Below are 23,535 nucleotides of genomic sequence, written 5' to 3'. Positions count from 1 at the left end.
GTGTAGGGGTGGTTAGAATCAAATTGAATGGAATGACTGGTAGTTGTGGGTTTCCTATAAATATTATAACAAAAATTAGAGCCTTGAATGGCTATGTTCAAATCCAAAAAAATTATATATCTGTTATGTTCTGTTCCACAGGTAAATTTTAGATTGGAATGTAGGTTATTAAAACTTTTGAGAATATCTTCGTGTATTGCACTATTACTATTATAAAGTATGAGAGTATCATCCACGTAACGGGCATAGAAGAGTACGTTGAACTGAGTAGTCAAATTGGGGACTTGTTTATATTCCAAACTCTGTAGGAACACTTCCGAAAGGAGACCGGATAGCGGATCGCCCATAGCTAAGCCTTTTGTTTGTTGATAAATTTTGTTGTTGAAAGAAAAATAATTCTGCTTTAAGGAAACGGAAAGTAAGTTCACAATTTGTTCTATGATACTATGATTTGTGTTCATCGATCTTAATTTATCTTTTATAATGTCTATAGTTTCTTTAACAGGAATGTTAGAGTACAAATTTTCAATGTCCAAAGATATTATTTTGGTATTCCTGTTTAACTTAATTGATTTCAAGGTGTTAATGAGATGTAACGAATTATTCGAAGAGTATTTGTTTTCGAGCTGTAAGGCATTTTTTAAGAAATTATGCAAGAATTTATTGATTTTGTGATTGGGGGCCTTGACGCTATTCACCACAGGTCTCATCGAAAGTTTACTTTTATGTGTTTTTGGGAGGGTTTTTAAAACTGGTGCGCTAGGCTTTTGTACTATATATTTATGTGCATTGGATTTCGGGATAATTGTTGAGGCAAATTTAATGGCTTGTTTTATCTGTTTCTGAAAGGAATCAGTAGGATCACTTTTTAATTCAATGACATCATTTTTATTAATGAAGTCGTTGGTTTTATTAATATTATCCTCTTTAGTCATTAAAACAATAGCGTTATTTTTATCTGCTTTAACATGGATGATATTATTTTCTTTTAATTTTTTTCCCAGTTTTCTAATTTTATTATTGACAAATTTTGCTTGTTGAGTATGTATATTTAGAGATTGGTTTGCAGAATAATTTTCGATAATTTTAGCTGCTTGGAATCTTAAGTAATCCTTGTTATGATGTGAGCTACTTTGGATAATGGATTCAGTTTCAATGATGAGATCATCTGTGATCATCTTAACATCATGTGTGGCATAGTTATGTTTATAACCTTTGTTCAGTATTTGAGTTTCTTCCGGTGTTAATTGAAGAGTTGTGAGGTTAACAATATTATTTTGTTGTTTGATGTCAGTTGTCTGGTCAGTTGTGGGCTTTTGAGTACGAACTAGTTCATTTAATTTCTTATTTAATGTGGAATACTTTTTCTCTAGTAGGGCATTAACCCTCTCAGTGCAAGTGGTATAGGCAATATCTGCAAGCTGACCTAAATTTTTGTTGAGTTGTAGGTGAAGGTCATACAGTTTATTATTAAGGTTCTCTTTCTTAACATATTGGAGTTTTATTTCATTTTTGACCCAGTATAACTGCGAGAAGTGTTTAGTTCTTTGGGCTATTACAGATTTGTTACGTAATTGAATGGTGGCGTATTTAGGAATGACCTTTAGCAAAAGGCATTGCTTATTGAACCAAATGTTAGCTTTTGTTGTTAAGAGTTTAGTTTTAGTATTCATAAACATGTTCATGATTTTTGCCTGACTGGCATTAAGTAATTTTAAAGACATACTGGTCCGTTAAGTACAATATCAATTAATAAATGAGTTCTATTCAGTCAATACTTATCAGAAAAACACACATCTGCAGGACTGTTTACATGTAGCTATAAGCAACTTGTGCTTGGACATCACTGAAATTCTGAGTAACATTCAAGTTCCAGGATATCATTATCCTGGTGAGTGTTTCAAAAATTCATTTCTTTGTTTATTTATTTTATTTTATGTACTCATATAGGCCTATTAAATCTATTCCATTTCATGATGCTCGCTCACTTAATATTACATAAGTGCGGTGCTCACAATCTTCAAAAGGTGGAGAACCCCTGCCCTAGGAGAAAGTTTCATTCTTATGCATGACAATGCCCGTGCTCATACCACTCGAGCTGTTTGTGAATTGTTTCAGCAAGGGGAGATTTTGTACTGCCTTGGTCTACTCAGTCCCGGGTTCTTAATCCTATAGGATATGCATGGGTCAACTTCAGAGGACTGTAACACCATATATTGAGAATATAGAGAACACTGGACACTTACAGACTGTTCAAATTCAGGCTTGGGACAATCTTCTGTAAGAAGACATTGAAAATCTGATTTCAAGAATGTCAAGTCAATGCCAAGCAGTGTTAAATCCACGAAGAGGTCATACTCGTTACTAATAACTGGATTAATTTCAGTCTGTATGGAATTATTCAATTTTTTCCTGTCAAAATGTTTCTAACATTTTACTCAACATGCAGCATTTCAGCTGTTGTTAATTTTCAACATAGAAAAATAAGAATAATCATTTAAATTTACTTGATTTGTTTGTTAGTCATGGTAATTTATTTATTAGATAAGGTAATATCCATTTCACTGCTATGAATAACAAACTGAACAAATAATGTACCTACTTGTCCCTAAGACTTCTTTAAGCAGTGTAGTCGGTTTCAGAATTCCTCATATATTCGTATAAAAAAGTTATTTGATTCTATTCTATTCATGGATTGAAATTTTGTGCACAACATTTCCTTCTAAACTATTGGGGAGATATTTTTCACATTCCCTAGAGAATCAACTCAACGTATGCATCATCAATAATTAATTGACCTTTATTCCCAAATAACTATATACTTACTCGTATTATTGTAATCTTTTATTTAAAATTCAACAAATTGTTGATTTACTAAAAACTGGGTCAGACAACTTTGTTCCATGTTTTTTAATATGTTGTCTACTTTAACAACAAATACCTACCTATTTTTTGTATTCTTTTACAAGTTTTATTAGTGTTTTAGCTGCTGCATATTATACATAATCAGAGAACTTTTTCCTCTACATTTACTATCAATTATTAGATAAGCAAATGAGTTATTCCGTATTATTATAGCAAAATTAGCTAAAAGTCGGTGGCACACTTGTCTCGTACTGTATTTTATTGAAACATTGTATAAACATAGAGTAGGTAGGGATTCTTCAGAGGGGAATTGCAAAGTACTTTTGTCTTAAATATGACAATGAAATTTTGATTTTACTTTTAGTTATTCTATATGACAAAAAGAAACCAAGCAAATTTTTTTATTTAAAAATTACTTTAATCAATGTTGCATAGTCTGAGTTGGTTTTGAGAAAAGCAAACGGAAATTTTAGGAGATATTTATTATCATATTTCCTAGATAACATAAAATGTTCAGTTTGTTTCTGGTTCCCAATCTGAATTATATGCCATAAACTAATAATAGTGACATTCTGAGTGTATTACCAGTACTTTTTTTTTAATAGAAAATAGCACTTAAAAATGTAATTTGTTTTTCTTATTGAGAACAGAAACATTTCCTCGCCACTTCTTAAATACCGGTACCAGTAATTGTCAAATATAATTTCTGGTTTATTGAGAAGCTTCTGGAAGACGCCATTGAAATTTACGAATACATTTTCTTTATGACTATTTGTTTAAAAGAAAAGAGCACCATTGTACCAACCATGCCACCCATCAGATGGATTTAGTGAAATACGCATTATCTTGTTTGACACTCTCTGTAGCTTTAAAAGTGTTGTCTTTGCACATTATTGGTCAGGAGGTGTGGACTTTCCTGTAGTGTGTGTTAATCCTTCAAGGCAGAGCAACCCAGAGTTCTGTTGTCATACCTAACTTTAACTTCTTGGTGACAAAAGACTATTTCTGAAAGTAATTTTGTGACGAGATTTTTGTAGGTTTCACAAAATTATACAGTTATTAATGTGACCAGAATTTCTAAAGCTCAAAATGAGAGACTAACAGTTTAGCAAGGAACTCCTTCTCCTATTTGTAGAACACTTACAAGGGAAGGGTTTCGGCTTGAACAAGAATTTCGTACCCAGAATTTGTATACAGGCCCAACTTTGCATTTCTGTAAATCTCCCAAAAGCATTCGTTTGTGTAATGTCTGGTTTGTCTGTTAGAGTACTGTACAAGTTGAGGAGTAGAGGACCTTACCAGTAAGCCAATTCTCCTGCTTGAGACAGCAGTTTACTGAGTAGAATTATCCTAAAACGGACACTGTCGGTAGTCATTTTTGCGTTGGTTTTGATGGATTTAATAGTTCAGAAACAGGAAAATTAATTGTACCTATTTTACCAGCGAAATAACAAAATGGACAGGATAGTGGATGATGAAGAAGACTTTGAAGAAAGCGAAGGATGTCATAATATTATTCAAGATGAAGAGTGTGGTGCTAGTGCTGGTGATGGAAATACTACATTCCAAAGAAAAGTTAGCAGTTCTAGTGATTATGAATCATCCCCAAAGAAGAAACCAAATGTTAACAGTATTATAATAAAATATTCGGAAGAAACTCTTCAACGAATTTATTATGATTATCACATAACATCTTATGCTATCTTGTTGAAAAGACATCCATCTACAAAGAGTAAGTAAAATATTGAAATAATATTTTTTTGGATGAAAACGAGGAAAGTTGATGACAAAATGCAATATAACAAAGCAAGGGCAAACCTCAGAAGAAGTATTCTTGAAGCCAAAAGAACAAGCTGGCAGCAATTTGTTGGCTCCTTAAACCCAAATACTCCGCCTACAACTGTATGGAAAATATTTAAAGCCATAGAAGGCAAGAACTATGAACACATCACTCACCTTAAAGATAGCGATCAAACAATAATAACAGAAAATGTTGAAAAGGCAGAACTCTTAAATTCACACTATGCCCAAAGGCTAACTAATAATTCATCATGGCCTAAATATATGAACAAAGAAGAACAATATCTTACAAGTAATTTTCAACTCATTTTTCATCATAATGATATAACAGACAATGCTTTTATCACTGAAGAAATAAACTTGGCAATATCAGAATTACATAACTCTGCTACAGGAAGAGATGAAATCCATAACAGCATGTTATTAAATCCCTCTGATAAAATTAGGCAAGAAATTCTCCATCTCTTCAATAATATTTGGAAAGCAGACTTTTATCCTAAAACTTGGAAAAATGCAATTGTAATTCCTATTCTCAAACCAGGCAAAGACAAATTGGATCCTAAATCATATAGACCAATATCTTTAAGATCCTGCATTTTTAAATTACTGGCACGCATTGTTCCCAGAAGATTAACCTGGAGACTTGAAACTTTCACTCTTTTAAGCCCACATCAGTTTGGCTTTAGACCATCATGTGGCACAACTGAAACTCTATTATATTTTTCTGAAGAAATTTATAAAGGTTTCACAGGAAAGAAGACCACATTAGCTGTAATGATAGACTTTGAAGCCGCTTTTGATAATACTCCTCACAGATCCATTTTATTACAATCTATGAAACTTAGAATCAAAGGCAGAATGCTAAGATTTCTACATTCTTTTCTTATTGAAAGAACAATTCAAACATCAGTAAATAATCATTTATCTTTATCCAAAAGAATTAGAGGTGGTATACCTCAAGGTTCTGTTTTAAGTCCAAATTTATTTCATATAATGTTACATGACTTATCTCATGTTGTTCCACCTGAGGTAAAAATAAGTATCTATGCAGATGATGTTACAATATGAGCTACGAACAAGATCCAAATGAAACATTAAGAGTTATACAACCAGCTGTAAATAATATCAGTAATTGGGCATGCAAATGGAATCTATCTATCTCACAATCAGAAACTGAATATACTCTCTTCACAAGAAGATACAGCTTAAAAAGCTATAAACCTCACATTTATTTGAATAATCAAGAAATTCAGTGCAAACCAACTCCTAAGATCCTAGGATTAATTTGATGAAAAACTTTTATGGAAAACACATTTAATCAATGTTGCTTCACAGTGTCTACCATGATTAAATCTCTTGAAGATCATAGCTAATAAGGAATGGGGATCAGATATCACGACAATGCGTCTGTTTTATAATGCTTATATACGATCAAAATTGACCTATGGATGTGAAATATGGGGAGGATCATCAGAAACTCATCTACAAAAAATTTATGTTCTTCAAAATTCAGCCTGAAGATTATGCCTAGGAGTACCAAAAACCACATCAACTGTTGCCCTAGAAATTGAATGTAATATTCAACCAATCAGACACCATGTATTAAAAAAGGATCTAAAAATACATTTAAAATTGCAAGCCTCATCCAGATCTCAGATGTTCTTCAAACTGTCAGATAATATCCTGTGTAATTTCTCCAAAATAAACAAAGAAGAAATACCAATCTATATCACAGACACACTCATTGCTAAAACTTCAATTGTGAACGAAATTCCTCCATGGAAATGGGTAATTCCAGAACATAGCATACAAATTCTAGGAAATCATTCCAAAAATGATCCTCCATACATTCTTAAGCTAGATGCCATGGAACTAATCTGCAGCACATATAAGGATCACCTTCAAATTTATACAGCTGGATCTCTAAACTCTGATGATGGAAGATCAGGAGCAAGGTATTATATTCCAGAAGTTACTTCATACAATGTTCATCCTCCTCCAGTATTGACACTGAATTGCTAGCTATTGATGCTGCTCTGCAGTGTGTTACTCAAATTTCTGAAAAATCTATTTGCATACTTACCAACTACAATACCAATAATATAATCAAATATGTACCAAACTTATATGTACATAGAATTATTCCAATTCAGAAACAACTAAGTAAACTAAAAAAAAAAAAAAACTTCAAAAGGAAATAACATTTCAATGGATACCTAGTCATTGTGGCATACCTGGAAAGGAGAAAGTCGATAATATTGCAAAACAGACAACATATTTGCAACAAGACCTCTTCAAGTGATATCTCTATCCAATGCCTTTGCTTCAGTAAGGTCTCATTTCATAAACTTATGAATCAACAATTGGCTCTCCTGTGACAAAGGAAAAATTTCAAAAGAAAGCAAATGACCTGGAAATGTACAAAAACTTGCCCAGACACGTTCAAACATTTTTAACAAGAGCCAGAATGGGTCATATTGCCACACAATTGTACCTACAGCGATTTCACCTTTCTGATACTCCTACTTGTCTGTGGTGTAATGATCATAATGAGGATCTGGAACACATTCTTCTATACTGCCCATCCATAAGCCACAAAATAAGTAAATTAAAATCATCAGTACCAGTTGCAGAAGACACAGCTCTGCAGTATACAGGGTTAGTTAAAAGTCCCGCACCACCTAAATAACTTTTGAAGCATACAGTTCAGTGACATGAAACTTGGTATGTGAGGATAACCATATACTAAGAACTCAATAATGGTATTACCGAGTTTTTTCTACTTCCGTTTTAACCGGAAGTAATTCCAACTCTCTTATTTTAAATGGAACACCCAATATATATTTTTTTATTTTTGAATAGTGCTCATTAAGAGCTTTTCAAAAAGTTCCCACACTCGATACGTCTGTACAAATTCAGTGTTGCTAAGTCAAGAAAACAGAAAAGTGTATCGAATATTAAAATAATAAACGCACCACCTAAATAACTTTTGAAGCATACGGTTCAGTGATATGAAACTTGGTATGTGAGGATAATCATATGCTAAGAACTCAATAATGGTATTCCGGTTAAACCGGAAGTAACTCCAACTCTCTTATTTTAAATGGAATACCCAATATATATTTTTTATTTTTGAATAGTGCTCGTTAAGAGCTTTTCAAAAAGTACCCACACTCGATACTTCTGTACAAATTCAGTGTTGCTAAATAAAAATGGCAGCTATCCTCATGGGTTTCTGCTAATGACAATTGCTGGAAGGAGAAAATGCCTTGACTACCGATAACCTTCTATCTTGGCAGTAGCAATTAGGTTATCTTGCAACTAAGCATTCTTACTATCATTGTGTTAAAACAATTGCTTTAGGTATCACAATACTGGTTCACGAATTTTTATATTGTCCACGTCTAAAAACAGAAAATGGGTCTCTGTTGTTTGAGAATATGGTTGTAGTTCTTCCATTGTCATGTCTCTTAGCATGTGAATGCATCTAATAATTGCCAAATCGTTTGCATTTTAAAATTTAATATTCTGTTTTCTTTATGCAGATGGTGCACCCAGTGGAACGCTGGGAACAAGAGACAACTTCAAGGGCTGTATTCGTAATGTTGTGATAGGAAAAGAGCCCAAAGACTGGACTGACATGGCGAACCTCAACAACATACTCCTGAGTTCCTGTCCTGTGAGCTCCTAGCTCATGTTGCTCATTTGCACACTTTGCACTTGTATATATTATCAGTCACGCACAAACAAATTAAATCAGGAAAATAGTCTTCTGGGAGATTAATGTGAAACAATAAAATAACCTATATATATAGTATTAGTGACACACCAATAAATTATATGAACAAAATAGTCTTCTGAGAGGTAATGTGAAACAATAATGTAATTCCAGTAACTTAATTTATCGTGTAGACTTCATACAGTCTGGATGACAATGAGTTTTATGATAACATTATTAGATAAAAGCTGTGAAGCAGTATGTGTCCAAATTTTTGTGAAATTTAAAAGTAAAACTGCAGGTTTGATGCAAAATTCAGCTTCAAGTTAATATCTAATGTTCTTTCTTCTAGTACTACACTACAAAAAGTGCCAATGAATTAGAAACACAGTATTCATTGTTCTCTGTGTAGTGATGCATTTTCTTAAAAAGTACCGTAGTCTCATAATCTTGACTTCATCTCATTGCTCACAAACGATATATTATAGCGACCTGTGTGCTTTAATTTCAAGGAATATGTATAGATTCGAATAGATCTCAGTGAAAAATATCATTCATAAATAAAGTGTTCAAGCATTTTTCGTATAATATTTCATGTCAGGCAACACACTCTGAATCAGAATTGGTACATGCCAACATGATGAGTTTGTGGAAGTGAATCAGTTGTTAGAACATCAATATTGCAACAAATTAATTTATGGATTTAGAAATGTGAGAGTTGTGTTCATTGGAAGTACAGAAATTTGTATAAAAACAATTATTATTCATATAGCTACTTCAATGATAAAACCTAATATAAAATGTTGCCTTCAACTTTGTTACTATTTTTCATTGTAAGTGATGTGTCAATCATTGTCATGTTGAAGGAAATTATTGTTTGTGTCTAAACCTAGAAAATTAGGAATTTATGACTAATGTACATTTTGTGGTGGTAAGCGTCTTTGTAGTTTTTAAACATTATTCTGTGTTCAAGATTAAATTTTGATAAATTGTAAAATGCTGTTAAATCTCATTTATGTTGTAACTTATTGTTTGTTATTCTAATAAGTTAATAAAATTACAGTTACATAGTTGTGTAACATAACATAATTTATTTTAACTTGTCATAGATATATTTAAATTACTGTAAATACTATTTTTATACTAAAAATAGGAAGTGATGTAATATATTTTATAATAAACTATTGCATTATTTCCAATTTGATATTCCTGACAACAACGGGAGGATGGACAGTGTATAAGTGGTCGAATGGTATCCAGTGGCAAAGCTAAAATGTAAATTCTGGGTAGGCTAAAAAAATCTCCTTACCTTATACAGTATATTTTTATACAGCAGATGTTTCTCGGCTTTTCTATTAAAATTTTTTCTCACCCAGACCCCACAAGAAGATGATGACCACTTATTTCCACCCCAAACAGAATACAGGTATAACAATATAAATTATTTGTCTTTTGCTATATTACACAAAATTAATATGTAACATACACATACATCCATTTTTTATTAATACTCAACTACGCAGTGCATTCACAGAACACCAATATAGTGTGACGTATTATTGTGATGGTGGGGCTAGCCACATTCTGCACTGAGCTGTAGCGAATCGATACTCCCTTCCCAGTCTCACCTCAAGCTTGTGAGTCAAGGTCGTAGCCATGCCTTCAGACTAGAGGCTTCTGCCACAAGCTCCTCGCACTGAACTCTCCATTCTGGAATGATTGCCAACAGTGAACTTAATATATGGAAGGATTAGAGTGAAACCAAGTGTTATGATACATCATTTACGAACTTATAGGCCTATTGCTACTAGGTATAATACCACTAGTGGTTACTATGTTTGCAATCAAGTCCGTAGATCTTTGGTCTAAATTAAGATAAACTTATCATGGCTTCTTCCAGAAAAAGAATAGATATGGTCATATATCGCTACTCTCAGTACGCAACTTTACTTTTCTACTGCAGCCGTAAAAGTTGTGCTTCGTGTTCACACACAAGCCAAAAGTAGCGTGCAACATACTGGAGACTGTGAATCAGTTCACACACAAGGTGCTACTTTTGCAGTTCCAGTTTAGCTCCAGCTTTGCATCACCATGTTGATTCTTCAGTACATTTTGTGGTTATCATTGTGATAAGTTTTCAGATAAGGAAATGCAAGTAACAGCTTACTTATCACTGCTGTAATTATAAAATTGCCAGGCCAGCCAATCGACTGAGTCCAGATCTGTCAGCCAATCCCAGAGTAAGAGTACAAAGTTCAGCATAAGTTTCCTGGTGTGTAATTAATAGCCTGGAGTAGAGTTAATCTAAAATAATACTGGGTGATTCTGGCTTAAAATGGAACCTGATCAAGAGACTCGAAAAAACAACAGTTGCTTGCTGTTTCACAAATCATTCCAAATGCTGTATGCATTCCAGATCTTCAGTAACTGAGTTTTGCTCTCGTCTCCCCCCTACAAATCATATAACTAGGTTCCTGCCATCTTTGGAAAAGACAGGAGAATAATGATTCATAGTTGCTTATTATATGTTGCTTGATTTTACGATTTATTCATTATTTTAAATAATGATTTGATATACAGTATTTACTGTTGTAATAACAATGGCACAGTGAGGGAGGGGTTTTGGGTGTAAACCCCTCAGAGCTCCATAGAAAAAAAAAACGCTGTTGAAGCTCTGCAACAATGACTTCCAGTAATACACAACCTATTCACAATAATGGCAACTCTCCCTGTAACTATCATACTTCTGAAAGATCATTTTCATCAATCATCACTAAGAAAATATACCTTAGAAACAGCACGAAGAGGAGCACCTTAGTGCACTGGCTCTCATATGCATGCATGCATGCATGCATACATACATACATACGGCCTCGGTAGCGTACTTGGTATAGCACTGGCCTTCTATGCTCGAGGTTGTGGGTTCGATCCTGGCCCAGGTCGATGGCATTTAAGTGTATTTAAATGCGACAGGCTCATTTCAGTAGATTTACTGGCATGTAAATGAACTCCTGCGGGACAAAATTCCGGCACACCAGCAATGCTGATATAACCTCTGCAGTTGCGAGCATCGTTAAATAAACCGTAATTAATTTTTTTTTTTTTACATACATACGACTTTTAAGGAACCTGGAGGTTCATTGCCATCCTCACATAAGCCCGCCATTGGTCCCTATCCTGAGCAAGATTAATCCAGTTTCATATCCCAACTCCCTCAAATCCCTTTTAATATTATCCTTCCATCTGCGTTTCAGCCTCTCCAAAGGTCTTTTCCTTCTGGCCTCCCAACTAACATTCTATATGTATTTCTGGATTCTCCCATATGTATTACATGCCCTGCCCACCTCAAATGTCTGGATTGAATGTGCCTAATTATATCAGGTGAAAAATACAATGCGTGCAGTTCTGCGTTGTGTAACTTTCTCCATTCTCCTGTAACTTCATCCCTCTTAGCCCCATACATACATACAACAGAAAATTTCTGTGAATGAAAATGATGAACTCAAGGAACTAGCTAAGAAATGAGGAAGGTTGAAATAATGTGTCTGGCTTAGTTAAAATATGAGTGTATTTGAGTTCATGATGATGATGATGATGATGATAATAATAATAATCAGTTATCAATCAACAGCGAGCGAAGACAATCATGTTTTAACTGAGCTCCGCAGAGCCAGACCCTGACACAGCAATGTAAGGTTATAGCTCTGGGTATGAGTACATTCACCAGAAGTGGAACATAATATAGTGGAAAATAGTGTATATTACTAATCAAGACCAACAGTGAACACTAAGTTTTTGAATTACTGCGCAAGGGAATTGAGTAAGCAAGATGGGAGTTGAGTTATATTTATATCGAGCAAGAATAGGAAGATTCAGGATAAAAATGGTTGAAGTGTGTGGAAGGCAGAACCCCTGGGGATACGATCAACTACTTCGTGCAATAGGAATAGTATTGACAATATTACTGATAATTGGTGGTGTTAAGTTAAACCCTGGGCTGACAAATGGAAAAGATATTTCACTATTATTATCAATCCGTGAAGAGATGAAGGAGGGATTCAAGACAATGATGGAGGAAAAAATGTTGAACAATACTGAGAGCATAAAGAAATTTCAACAAGAAAACAACCAACTGCAGAACAAGATAAAACATTTCGAATTCCAGTTGAGGAAGAAAAACTTAATTATTTTTGGAATGGATAAAGAACGGCGTGAAAATGGACTAGAAACATATAATTTAGTAACTCATCTGTGTAATGAAATTTTTGGCCTGAACCTAAACAATGATCAGATTGAAGAAGCCTTCAGAATTGGAAGAGGGAAGAATCATCCCATACTAGTGAAATTTACAAGTATGTGTACTAAATTATTTATCTTGGATCACTTAAATATGCTGAAAGGCACGAACTTAAAAATTGAGCAGGACTACAGTGTGGAAACAAGGAGTAAGAGAAAGATGTTAATACCAATTATGAAAGAGGCGAGATCGAGGGGTCAGTTTGCGATATTAGTTAAGGATAAAATAAAGATTAATGGAAAACTATATGACTTAGAATATTGTCAGAGGAACTTCAAATCACAGAAATCCCAGGTATCCAAGAGTAGAAATTTCCCAACCAGAGAAAAAAAATAGTTCAATACATATTTCGTCCTCTACTACAGTGAATACCGAACAATCGGAAGAGATTTTAGATAAGTTGGTTCGTGATGGCGAGGAACGATCGAGTCAGCAGAATGAAGTATGGACGGAATTAAAGCAAACATCAGAGAAGAGACAGCTGATGAACGAACGTGACGACCGAGCAGGACCCAGTCAGGAATCTGCTGAGCCAAGTGGAAGTGTAGACTGAGTAGGAAATCGCAGTAACATATGGTCTAGCCTATGTGAATCAGTGAGAAGAAGAAGACAAGAAGCGGAATCAGGTGTGCTTTATGGGAGATCAAGAGAAGGTGCAGTTAGTGTTCAGAGAAGACGTCAGGATGAGAAAAGTATGATGGGTGAAGAGATAGTGATTTCGTCACCACAAGGCAGTATTTTATCATTGACGGGTACATTTAAGGGCCAAAAAAGTTATAATCTTAGAAGTTGGTGCATGAGCGGTAAAAAATAAATAAAAGATCTGAATGAAATTACAACAGGAAGTTTGGTGATTTAATGTCGTAAATCGTGTTTTAGTGTGATGAAAATGTTTAGGGGATCATAGATATAGAGATCAGGTAGGAAGTTAAAAAAAGAAAGTTGGGAAATTAAAAAGTGGCTAGTTAATAAATATAGTTATCGATTGAAGCTTATTGTAAAGAAGCAAATCTTCGAAAGTGATGTATTGTGGAGGACTAGTAACTGTGTCCGTGTGAGAGGGGTCTGCCACCACCGTGGGGAAGAGGGTAGGTACTAAAGGTTCGGGATGGGGGTGGCTTTGCTATGACATTGACAGACAACTACCAGTTCTGAATATATATTGCGAGAGTGCAGTCAACTTGAGTTTACAGTATTCTTTACATTGTTCAATTCAGAACTTCCTTATACAGTAATTACAGTAAATCTGTGTAATTCAGTGTAGTGCGTATATTTAGTATAGGATTAGTATAGTGTAGTGTAGTGATAAAATAGTATAGGATGTGTATAGCTATAGTATAGGAATAATAGTGCGAGATGATAGAGCAGTGATATTAGGAAGAACGATAGTCTTAAGCACTTTCGTTTAGTATGGCTAATAGAAAGGCAAACACAACTATTCATAGTGAAGCAAGAAAAATAATAGCCAACATCATAGAGAATTGCGATGAGGAAGGAGTGCAAAAACATTTGAGGATTCCCTTAAATAAATCAACTGAAAGAGCGGCCGAATACACTGGAGTGCGATATAGTACAATAAAGAAGATTAGGAAGGAACATAAGATAAAAAAAGAAAACAGTCTGGATAGACTTCTGAAATCGCCTGGAAAGAGACGAATAATGTCTCGTAATATACTGCATGTAGACGACTTCGACAAGTGTGTTATAAGAAATACAATACAAGTCTTCTATATTCAAGAAAAGAGAATGCCAACAATACCTAAACTTTTGACGGTAATTAAAGAAAAAATCCATTTTCCTTGGGGCAGAAAATCATTAAACAGAGTCGTGAAAAGCATGGGGTTTAGATGGAGGAAATGCCAGTCAAAACGAAAAATCTTGGTAGAAAGACCGGATGTTATTGATTGGAGGGCAAACTATCTGCATAAAATGAAGAAGTATCGAGAAGAAGGACGTGAAATTGTGTACATAGACGAGACGTGGGTCGATAGCAATCTAACTCACCGAAGATGTTGGCAAATGATGACGTAATGGGAGTTCAGGACAATATGAATTCGCAAGTGGTTTTCTTGCCGGTGCAGAACTAATATACAAAGCTGGCTCTACAACAGGAGACTACGATGGGCAAATGAATAGCGTCAATTTTCAAAAGTGGGTAGTTAATCAACTTATGCCAAATCTTCAACCAAATTCTGTTGTCGTTTTAGACAATGCACCATACCGTTGTATTCAGGTTGATAAAGCGCCATCATCCTATGCCCTCAAAGGGGACATGATAGAGTGGCTGGGAAAGAAAGGAGTCGAGTGCAATGAGACAATGCGTAAGAACGACCTTTATAAACTGATTCTTCCACTGAAACCAAAGGAGAAGACGTATAGAATAGATAATATGTTGTCAGGTAGTGGACATGTTGTGATACGTCTTCCTCCATATATGTGTGATCTAAATGCCATCGAACTCGCATGGTCGAAAATCAAGAGAATTGTAAGGGACACGAATGTTACAGGAGATTTGTCTTTAACAAAGCTGCGTGAAACTACGAAGAACGCAATATAGGAGGTAACACGACAAGATTGGGCAGGTTCTGCCACCACGTCGCCAATTTAGAAGCAGAATATTGGGAAAAGGACGGAGTAGTTCCAGATGTAATTGACCAAATATCAATCAACTTGAACACTGATAGTGATAATGAAGCCGGGGGCAGCGATAGTGAAAATGGCAGTTCATCTTCTGAAGAATCCGTGTGAAACGCGACTCCGTCTGCATCCCACTGCAAGCCTGCATGAAGACAAGGTAAGAGGAAATGTTTCTTGCACGCATAATAGTACGTTTCCAATAAGCTCAACTCCCCCTTTCCTCTTTGCTTCCCTCAGAAAACCTTTTCCTCACCAACAAGACTGTGGACACAGTTACCAGTCCTGTACAGTAGTGAAGTTATGATAGATGATCTTAGTGATAGTATTTATAATTTTCTATGGTTTTTTCTGAGTGTTGATTGTGGTTAAGAAATGAATGATCAAACTAAAGTGAACTAGATACTCATGTCAAGATTTAATAAGATTATAATGACGTGAGAAGAGAGAAGAATCCAAAAAGGATAGCTGCCCTTGAAAAAGGGATACCGAGCGGTAACAGGACCTAAACTAATTGTAGATCAACAATATTCTATTTTAAATTTAAATTTTATTTTTATTTTATTTTAATTTAATTTATTTTTGGGGGGCAGCTATCCTCGACATGAATAATTTATTTTTCATATATAGAGCTGTACAGATGGTTAGGTAGAAAAAAGATCCCAATGATTATAACCGGGTGAAGTGTTACGAGTTAGATTTAATGTAGAAAGACGGAATTATGTATTTTAGTTAGCAAGATTAGAATGCTGAAAGGGACGTAAGTGTGTAACGAACAGATGGTGGACATGTAAGATCATTAAGAAGAAATTGACTGTTTGGAGTTAAGTTAATAGCAAGAGTAGATGAGTGGGCTGTCGATATTGCATGCTAATTGTAGTTATATTAATAGAAAGTTATGGTGAAACCCGTATATATATATATATATATATATATATATATATATATATATATATATATATGTATGTTGATGACAAATATTTACCTACTTAATAATAATAATAATGTGACAATGATAATACTAATTAATTGTAATGATGAATTTGTGCAAGAATCTACTTGATTTCGTAATTTTGTCCTTCCATTTGCAAAAGTGTTCTCATTTCGCATTCAGCATTTTATCACTTGGAAAACAAAAATATTTTATGTCAGAGCCTTCTGTCCTTTTGATACGCCACACAGGTGTATACAAACTCGCATGCAAAGTTGCGACAGTTTCTACATTGGACAGATAGGCAGATCATTCCAAACTCGATACAAAGAACACATTAAAGCAATAACCAGAGGACACAATACATCTATATATGCCGAACACATAACTAATGCTAACTACACATACAATAACATAAATACAGACATGGAAATCCTACACATACAACCCAAAAACCAAAAACTCAACACACTAGAACAATATGAAATATACAGACACACTAAAACACACCCTAATCAAACTCACAACACACAGGTCAATTTCAGAACACACACACTATTTGACACAACTCTTCATCACACGAACGCACCCACACAACAGGCAGCGAAGTTGAGATAGTGCCGAGATCTAGTAGGCTCTGAGGATGGTGTCAAGTAGTACCAAAACAGCTGTGAGCCACACATGCTTACATAATTAACACGAGTAAGATCGCCATTTAATAAATTATTTATTAATGTAATTACTACATCCATACAGTGCAATAATTACTCATGCTGATGAAGATGCCATTGCATAACAAAATGAAACATCTAAATGTAAACACAATATAATAATGATGATAACAATAATAATAATAATAATAATAATAATAATAATAATAATAACAACAACAACAACAAAGATTACAATAGCGACAACTTGAAATACAGCTCCTGACTTTACATAAAATATTATTTTCACAAGTACTACCTCTGCTGCTTTATGAGGTCCGACTGCTGTTTGTAATCAAGATGACATTATGTGCCTCAGCTGCCACTTCGATGCATGTGCAATCCTCCACCTTTACTATTATTCCATCACGAACCTGGCCAAAAACGTTTTTCTAGAGTTCTAGACTATATTTCAAATGTAGAAAAAAGGTATATTAGCCTTATTTATTTGTTACAAGACTAGTATCAAATGAAATATTTTATATTTACTTACTTACTTAAAAATGGCTTTTAAGGAACCCGAAGGTTCATTGCTGCCCTCACATAAGCCCGCCATCGGTCCCTATCCTGTGCAAGATTAATCCAGTCTCTATCATCATATCCCGCCTCCCTCAAATCCATTTTAATATTATCCTCCCATCTACGTCTCGGCCTCCCCAAAGGTCTTTTTCCCTCCGGTCTCCCAACTAACACTCTATATGCATTTCTGAATTCACCCATACATGCTGCATGCTCTGCCCATCTCAAACGTCTGGATTTAATGTTCCTAATTATGTCAGGTGAAGAATACAATGCGTGCAGTTCTGCCTTGTGTAACTTTCTCCATTCTCCTGTAACTTCATCCCTCTTAGCCCCAAATATTTTCCTAAGCACCTTATTCTCAAACACCCTTAACCTATATTTCTCTCTCAGGGTCAGAGTCCAAGTTTCACAACCATACAGAATAACAGGTAATAGCCTATAACTGTTTTATAAATTCTAACTTTCAGATTTTTTGACAGCAGACTAGATGATAAAAGCTTCTCAACAGAATAATAACACGCATTTCCCATATTTATTCTGTGTTTAATTTCCTCCCGAGTGTCATTTATATTTGTTACTGTTGCTCCAAGATATTTGAATTTTTCCACCCCTTCGAAGGATAAATCTCCAATTTTTATATTTCCATTTCGTACAATATTCTGGTCACGAGACATAATCATATACTTTGTCTTTTCGGGATTTACTTCCAAACTGATCGCTTTGCTTGCTTCAAGTAAAATATTTTAAGTAAATATTTTATATTTAATCATTAAAAATAACATTAATTAAATAATAACTTCTCACAAAGAAAGAGAAACATCTGTCTTACAAACTAGCAGTGATGGCGCTAGGGGTGGGCAACAGAGACCTGCAAGAGAGCAATGCTTAACGATATCTGAGATCGGTTTTACCGAATGCACTTCGTGTGTAATCGCTCGAGCTCGGGTTTGGCCTGCGCTCGCTCGAGCTCGCCCGGGGGATCGCTCCCCTGTCGGAACGAGCGCTCGCTTCAACCACTGTACGCGAAGCAGTATGCTACAGTATTACGTAGTTCAGCATTGGTAAAAATCGAATGAATTCATTTGATTATCAAAACCATTCGAAATAATAGAAATATTCACAATATCACTTGATTATTCATTGATTTTGCTTACCACCACAACAAGCCGTATGAAGTTACACAAAATATGTACTCGCATAACAGAATATGTTCCATTTTAAGATAATGATAAGAGCTTCGAGTTCAGAATCATATGACGCAAAAATAGAATGATAAGCTTCGAATGTTCTATGTGGTTGTAGCGTACTGACTCTTCTAACAGCCCCAGTATCTGACCCTGATCTTTATTAAATTAAACACCTGACCTACATGGTGATAAGAAAAAAGAGCGCTGCTCTCAGGCTATAGGCCTACGTATAGAATGACTAATCAACATACTGCAATGTTATTGAATAATTCATTCATGCATTCGAATGATTTAATCCTACAATGGAATAATCATAGAAATCATTCGATTGTTTTCAACAATTATATATTTTAGTGGAAATTTAATTAATTACACATTTTTCTTTGTTTAGATTGAAACAGCCTGAAATGATTTTCTGTATAAATATATTTCATTCCTACTCAGTTTAACATTTAACTTCAAAAACAAACTGAGACACAAATTTAATCGTGATAATATTGTAAATGCAAATGAAATGTTTGGTTATATTACTATAAAATGTATATAAAACCGAGAAATTACATTTAATACGTGATAACTAAAAATGTCTATCGAAGTATGAAATGCAAATAATAAACTAGTAGCGATATATTTTGTTTCGTCTAGAACGTAATATGAACTTTACTCATTAACTTGGGAATATTTTTATTTTAGTAGGTTATTTTACGACGCTTTATCAACAGCTTAGGTTATTTAGCGTCTGAATGAAATGAAGGTGATAATGCCGGTGAAATGAGTCTGGGGTCCAGCACCGAAAGTTACCCAGCATTTGCTCGTATTGGGTTGAGGGAAAACCCCGGAAAAAACGTTAACCAGGTAACTTGCCCCGACCGGGATTCGAACCCGGGCCACCTGGTTTCACGCTGACCGTTACTCCACAGGTGTGGACAATCCTATGTACTTTAAGGTATTCCTATCGCTTACTTCTCCGAATTTAGTCCAAGCAGAGCTAGTAGGTAACTGCTTTCCCTTTTCTTCCACTACTCTGACTCTGCTGATTTAACTTTATTTTCGGCATATACTTTTGACATCGTGTCTTGTAATCTTTTACCATCAACAGAGACGGTGTCCGAGCCTGTGCTTGAGATCGACGTCGATACTATTGAATCATCTTCAACATTCGTTTTGATGAAACGTACTGATTAGACAAGCCTACAATTCACCTACTGCTTACTGCTACCGGAAGAGCAGTCATGAACACCGAGCGCTCGTCGTCAGACCCGATCGCTCGGTGTGTTGCCTTACTTCGTGATTTATCGGAACTATTCGTATATGATCGCTATTCATTCAGTCAGTGCCTTCCTGGACTGATAACGATATCCCGCGCTCGCTCTCTTGCAGGTCTCTGGTGGGCAAGGGAGGACGCCTGCCTACCCAAAAATTCTCTTACCCACCCTAAAGAACACCGTTTAAAACATTCAAATTTAATTAGTCTTGTGCAAAATACTAAGAGTAGCCTACGTTTATTATTTTCCAAACCATGCATTTATTAATGATTCAACAAATTCATGCTTCTGCTTTGATAGTGCATAAAATTAATGGCAGAATAGCTTGGTATAGAACTTATCACAAAAGAGTCTATATTTGATTTATAGTAGAACCACAGTCTAGTATATACTGGGTATTCATTTCACAGTGTGTCATGATGTCACTGTTGTGAGTCGGCGATTTGAAGTGAGTTTCAGCTTTTGTGTCAGAGAAGTTGCCTATTAATCAAGGCGTGCAATCAGAACTGAGAACATGTACGATATAACTTGAACTTCGTAGCAACAGATGGCATCCTGTGAGGTCTCCGAGCTATCATAACCTCTCTCGAACTGTGTTTTGCGTGGGCAAGTCGTACGTAGGGTATTTATCATCGGTTACGTACGACATCATGAATTTGTCAGCAAAAAGTGTTTAGACTCCCCTTTCGTAAATGTAAAGAAAAACATTATCTGTGCGGAATGAATGGAAGTTGGTAGGGTTGTGCCAGAAATATTAGCAAGTTAGGTTATTTTATTTGACGCTTCTCACTTCTGACATTGCGAGGCACGTTATCTGGTCTACATTTTATGATTAATGTAAACCACGCTGTCTAATAAGGGAAAATGTGTGACAATACGTGTACGTGAAGCACAACTCTACTCGAAAATCAATTATTGAAATAAAGATTCTTATATCAAATAGAACCATCGAACTTAATATATTTCTTCAAGGAGAAAAACGAATACAAAAACAAAACTCGTGAAATTTTAAAATATTTTAAGACTCTTGTTAGAGAAACAGAACAGTCTCACATTGGTTCCACATGGGTACCATTCACCTCTCAACATTTCCTCTCCCGTTTAATCATGTTGCAGTAGGTCGCATCCAGCATTGAGGGTGTTACAGTTGTCATTGCTTCAAGTATGAATTGTCTCAGTTCAATTATGTCCCTGGGACGTCTAGGAAAGACACGATCTTTGAGATATCCCCAGAGAAAGAAATCTGGGGGCGATAAGTCTGGTGACCTTGGAGGCCACACAGGATTACTGATGACTCTGAAAGAGACAATTATTATTATTATTATTATTATTATTATTAATTTCTTACCTGCTTGGGAACTGTCTCTGAAGAAATGTTATTGTACTACGGGCGGTGTGGGCAGGAGCACCGTCTTGCCGGAACCATGCATTCTGCTTTTCAATGTCATCTAATTGATCAATAAAATCGTTAAAAATTTCGTTTTGGCAACGTCCCATTGAAAAACACTGGACCTTATTACTCTTTGTCAGAATAGGGCAGCCCACATCCCAATTTTTTTAGGGTAAAGACCAACTTCTGTAAATTCGTTAGGTGGCTCTGAACCCCATATCCGAGAATGGCCATTAAGCTGGAACCAGCATTCGTCCGATGTAAATAGCATATCCAGCTCCTCGTCAGCCTGAAAATTTTGTAAAAAAAAAAGTACAAAAATTTACAAGGAGAGGTATATCACGTTCTTCAAGTTTCTGATGTGCTGTGATAATGTATGGGAACAGATTTAAGCATTTTCTCACAGCTGTGTGACAAGAGCCAAGGGATAAATTTGTTTTTCTAGTCAGCTGACTCAATAATGTTTGTGAGTACTGTTACATTGTATCTTGAATAACGTTTAAGATTCCTGCAGATAATTGTCTTCGACGCGGCCTCTCGTTTCTTTCGGCAAACTGAGCTGGTTTCTTGAAATCGAGCTATGCACCTATCATACAATAAATAAACATTTCAATAACCGAATACTGTGCATAAACACAACAAAGAAAAAGTAACAAAATACACCATATTTTATTTAAAATGATTACCTCTTAACATTTTGTACAGTGTTTTTTCTAGGAACTTTCTGGAATTCTGGATACTTCGTATGAAAATCGTTCACGCAGGCTGCGACATTGTATTGATATTGTCCTTGCACCAGGACCCAATTTCGGAAGTAGCATTCCACAATACAAATCAAATGCTCCGTGTCCATGTTGACCGTCGAAGTTAATGTCAACAAAACGTAAGTAATCGTCTTATCCTTCTCTCCATATCCCCACAGTAAGAAAAAACTCACCTCAGTACGTGTTTCCAAACTGTTCACATTCCTGCCACTGCTGGCGTTACCATATGTATTGGTAAGTACTCTTCAGAATGAACGCCGTACTTGCTAGGCAACTTCTCTGGTACATAGGTAATACGCCTCTGCGGAAGTATAGGAAGATTGAATTCTCTAGGCTCATCGGCTAGCCACATGACGGCATACAGCGCGCCATGACACACTTTGAACTGAACACCCAGTAGTAAGGTATTTGCTTGTACTCTCAAATGCAGGATTCTAGTAATAAAACGTGGTGTGTATGCTAACCGGTATAAAGCTATGGTTTGTCTACAACGATCTTCGCCGCACGATTAAAATCGCCAGCGTTCATCGTCAGAGTGGTTTCCAGTGGCGTAGCGTCAATGTAAGCTAAAAAGCTTAGCTTCCCCAGTTAATAATAATTTCATAATAAACCTGCAGTTTATGGAGAAAATTATTTATTAATTTTAATAGAATTTATATTTACGCGTTAAATATTGTGATGCGGCAGCTCAGGATTATTTGTGATGCAGCAGTAAACAAGAAGCCTGCACACACCAGCTTCCAAGCAGACCGGTTTCTTCTGTGTAATCCACCCCGCAGATTTTCCATCCCTTCTAACTAAGCTACCCTAGTCGCAAGGCTCGAAAAGAAGCTAGCTTTAACATTTAAAATAAGTAGTTTCCGAGTTATCCCTTTTCGTCAGTTGTGTTCAGTTGAAGTGTTAGTGTGCATTGTGGCTGATATAATAAATAATGAGCGAAATAACAGTTCCTGACACTAATTTACTTGAATTTTTAGGACAATTGTATTATCAAGACTGACTTACGAACAAAAGTGTGATTTAAAAAACAAATGACCGACTCCCTTGCTGTCAATGAAGGACACAACCAAAAGACAGACGCATACTTACGTAATGATACTAATATTGTGATTTCTCTAAGTATGACAGGGAGTGAGCTAATGTTATAAGTATATGTGTCTATTTGTTAAGAGATATGTGTAAACCGTGAAATCGTATTTTATTACGTCTCATTTGAGGTCATGCCTTATTGGTGTTACTTACGATGTTCCAACCAATCTTCGACTGCTGACTTGAAATTGACTACTATTTATTTTAAGACTGTATTTTTGTAATACATTTTCTCATATTGCATGAAAGACAACTTGAGTTAGCTTCCCCTGCTCAAAATTTCATGCTACGCCACTGGTGGTTTCTTTACTGGCGAACTTCGTAGATGGATAGTAATTTGTTTTATATAGTTGACCATGCCTG

At 35.4% G+C, this 23,535-nt stretch overlaps 1 protein-coding gene across 5 annotated transcripts in view; it reads left to right on the top strand.

Moving 5' to 3' along the window:
- wb (wing blister) overlaps nucleotides 1-9,566 on the top strand; it is a 1,096,738-nt gene extending 1,087,172 nt beyond the window's left edge. For 3 of the 5 annotated variants that reach the window (XM_069834431.1, XM_069834432.1, XM_069834430.1), the window contains exon 46: nucleotides 8,211-9,565. In XM_069834431.1, the coding sequence (XP_069690532.1) occupies nucleotides 8,211-8,356 (146 nt within the window). In that variant the 3' untranslated portion in view covers nucleotides 8,357-9,565. Of the gene's footprint in view, nucleotides 1-8,210 lie in introns of all 5 variants that reach the window. The other 2 variants (XM_069834429.1, XM_069834434.1) reach the window with 2 other exon arrangements.
- Nucleotides 9,567-23,535: the final 13,969 nt, after the last annotated feature.

This window comes from Periplaneta americana, chromosome 9, assembly GCF_040183065.1.
Source record: "Periplaneta americana isolate PAMFEO1 chromosome 9, P.americana_PAMFEO1_priV1, whole genome shotgun sequence".
In the NCBI taxonomy this organism is placed as follows: Eukaryota; Metazoa; Arthropoda; class Insecta; order Blattodea; family Blattidae; genus Periplaneta; species Periplaneta americana.
This window is presented reverse-complemented; position numbering and strand designations above follow the sequence as displayed.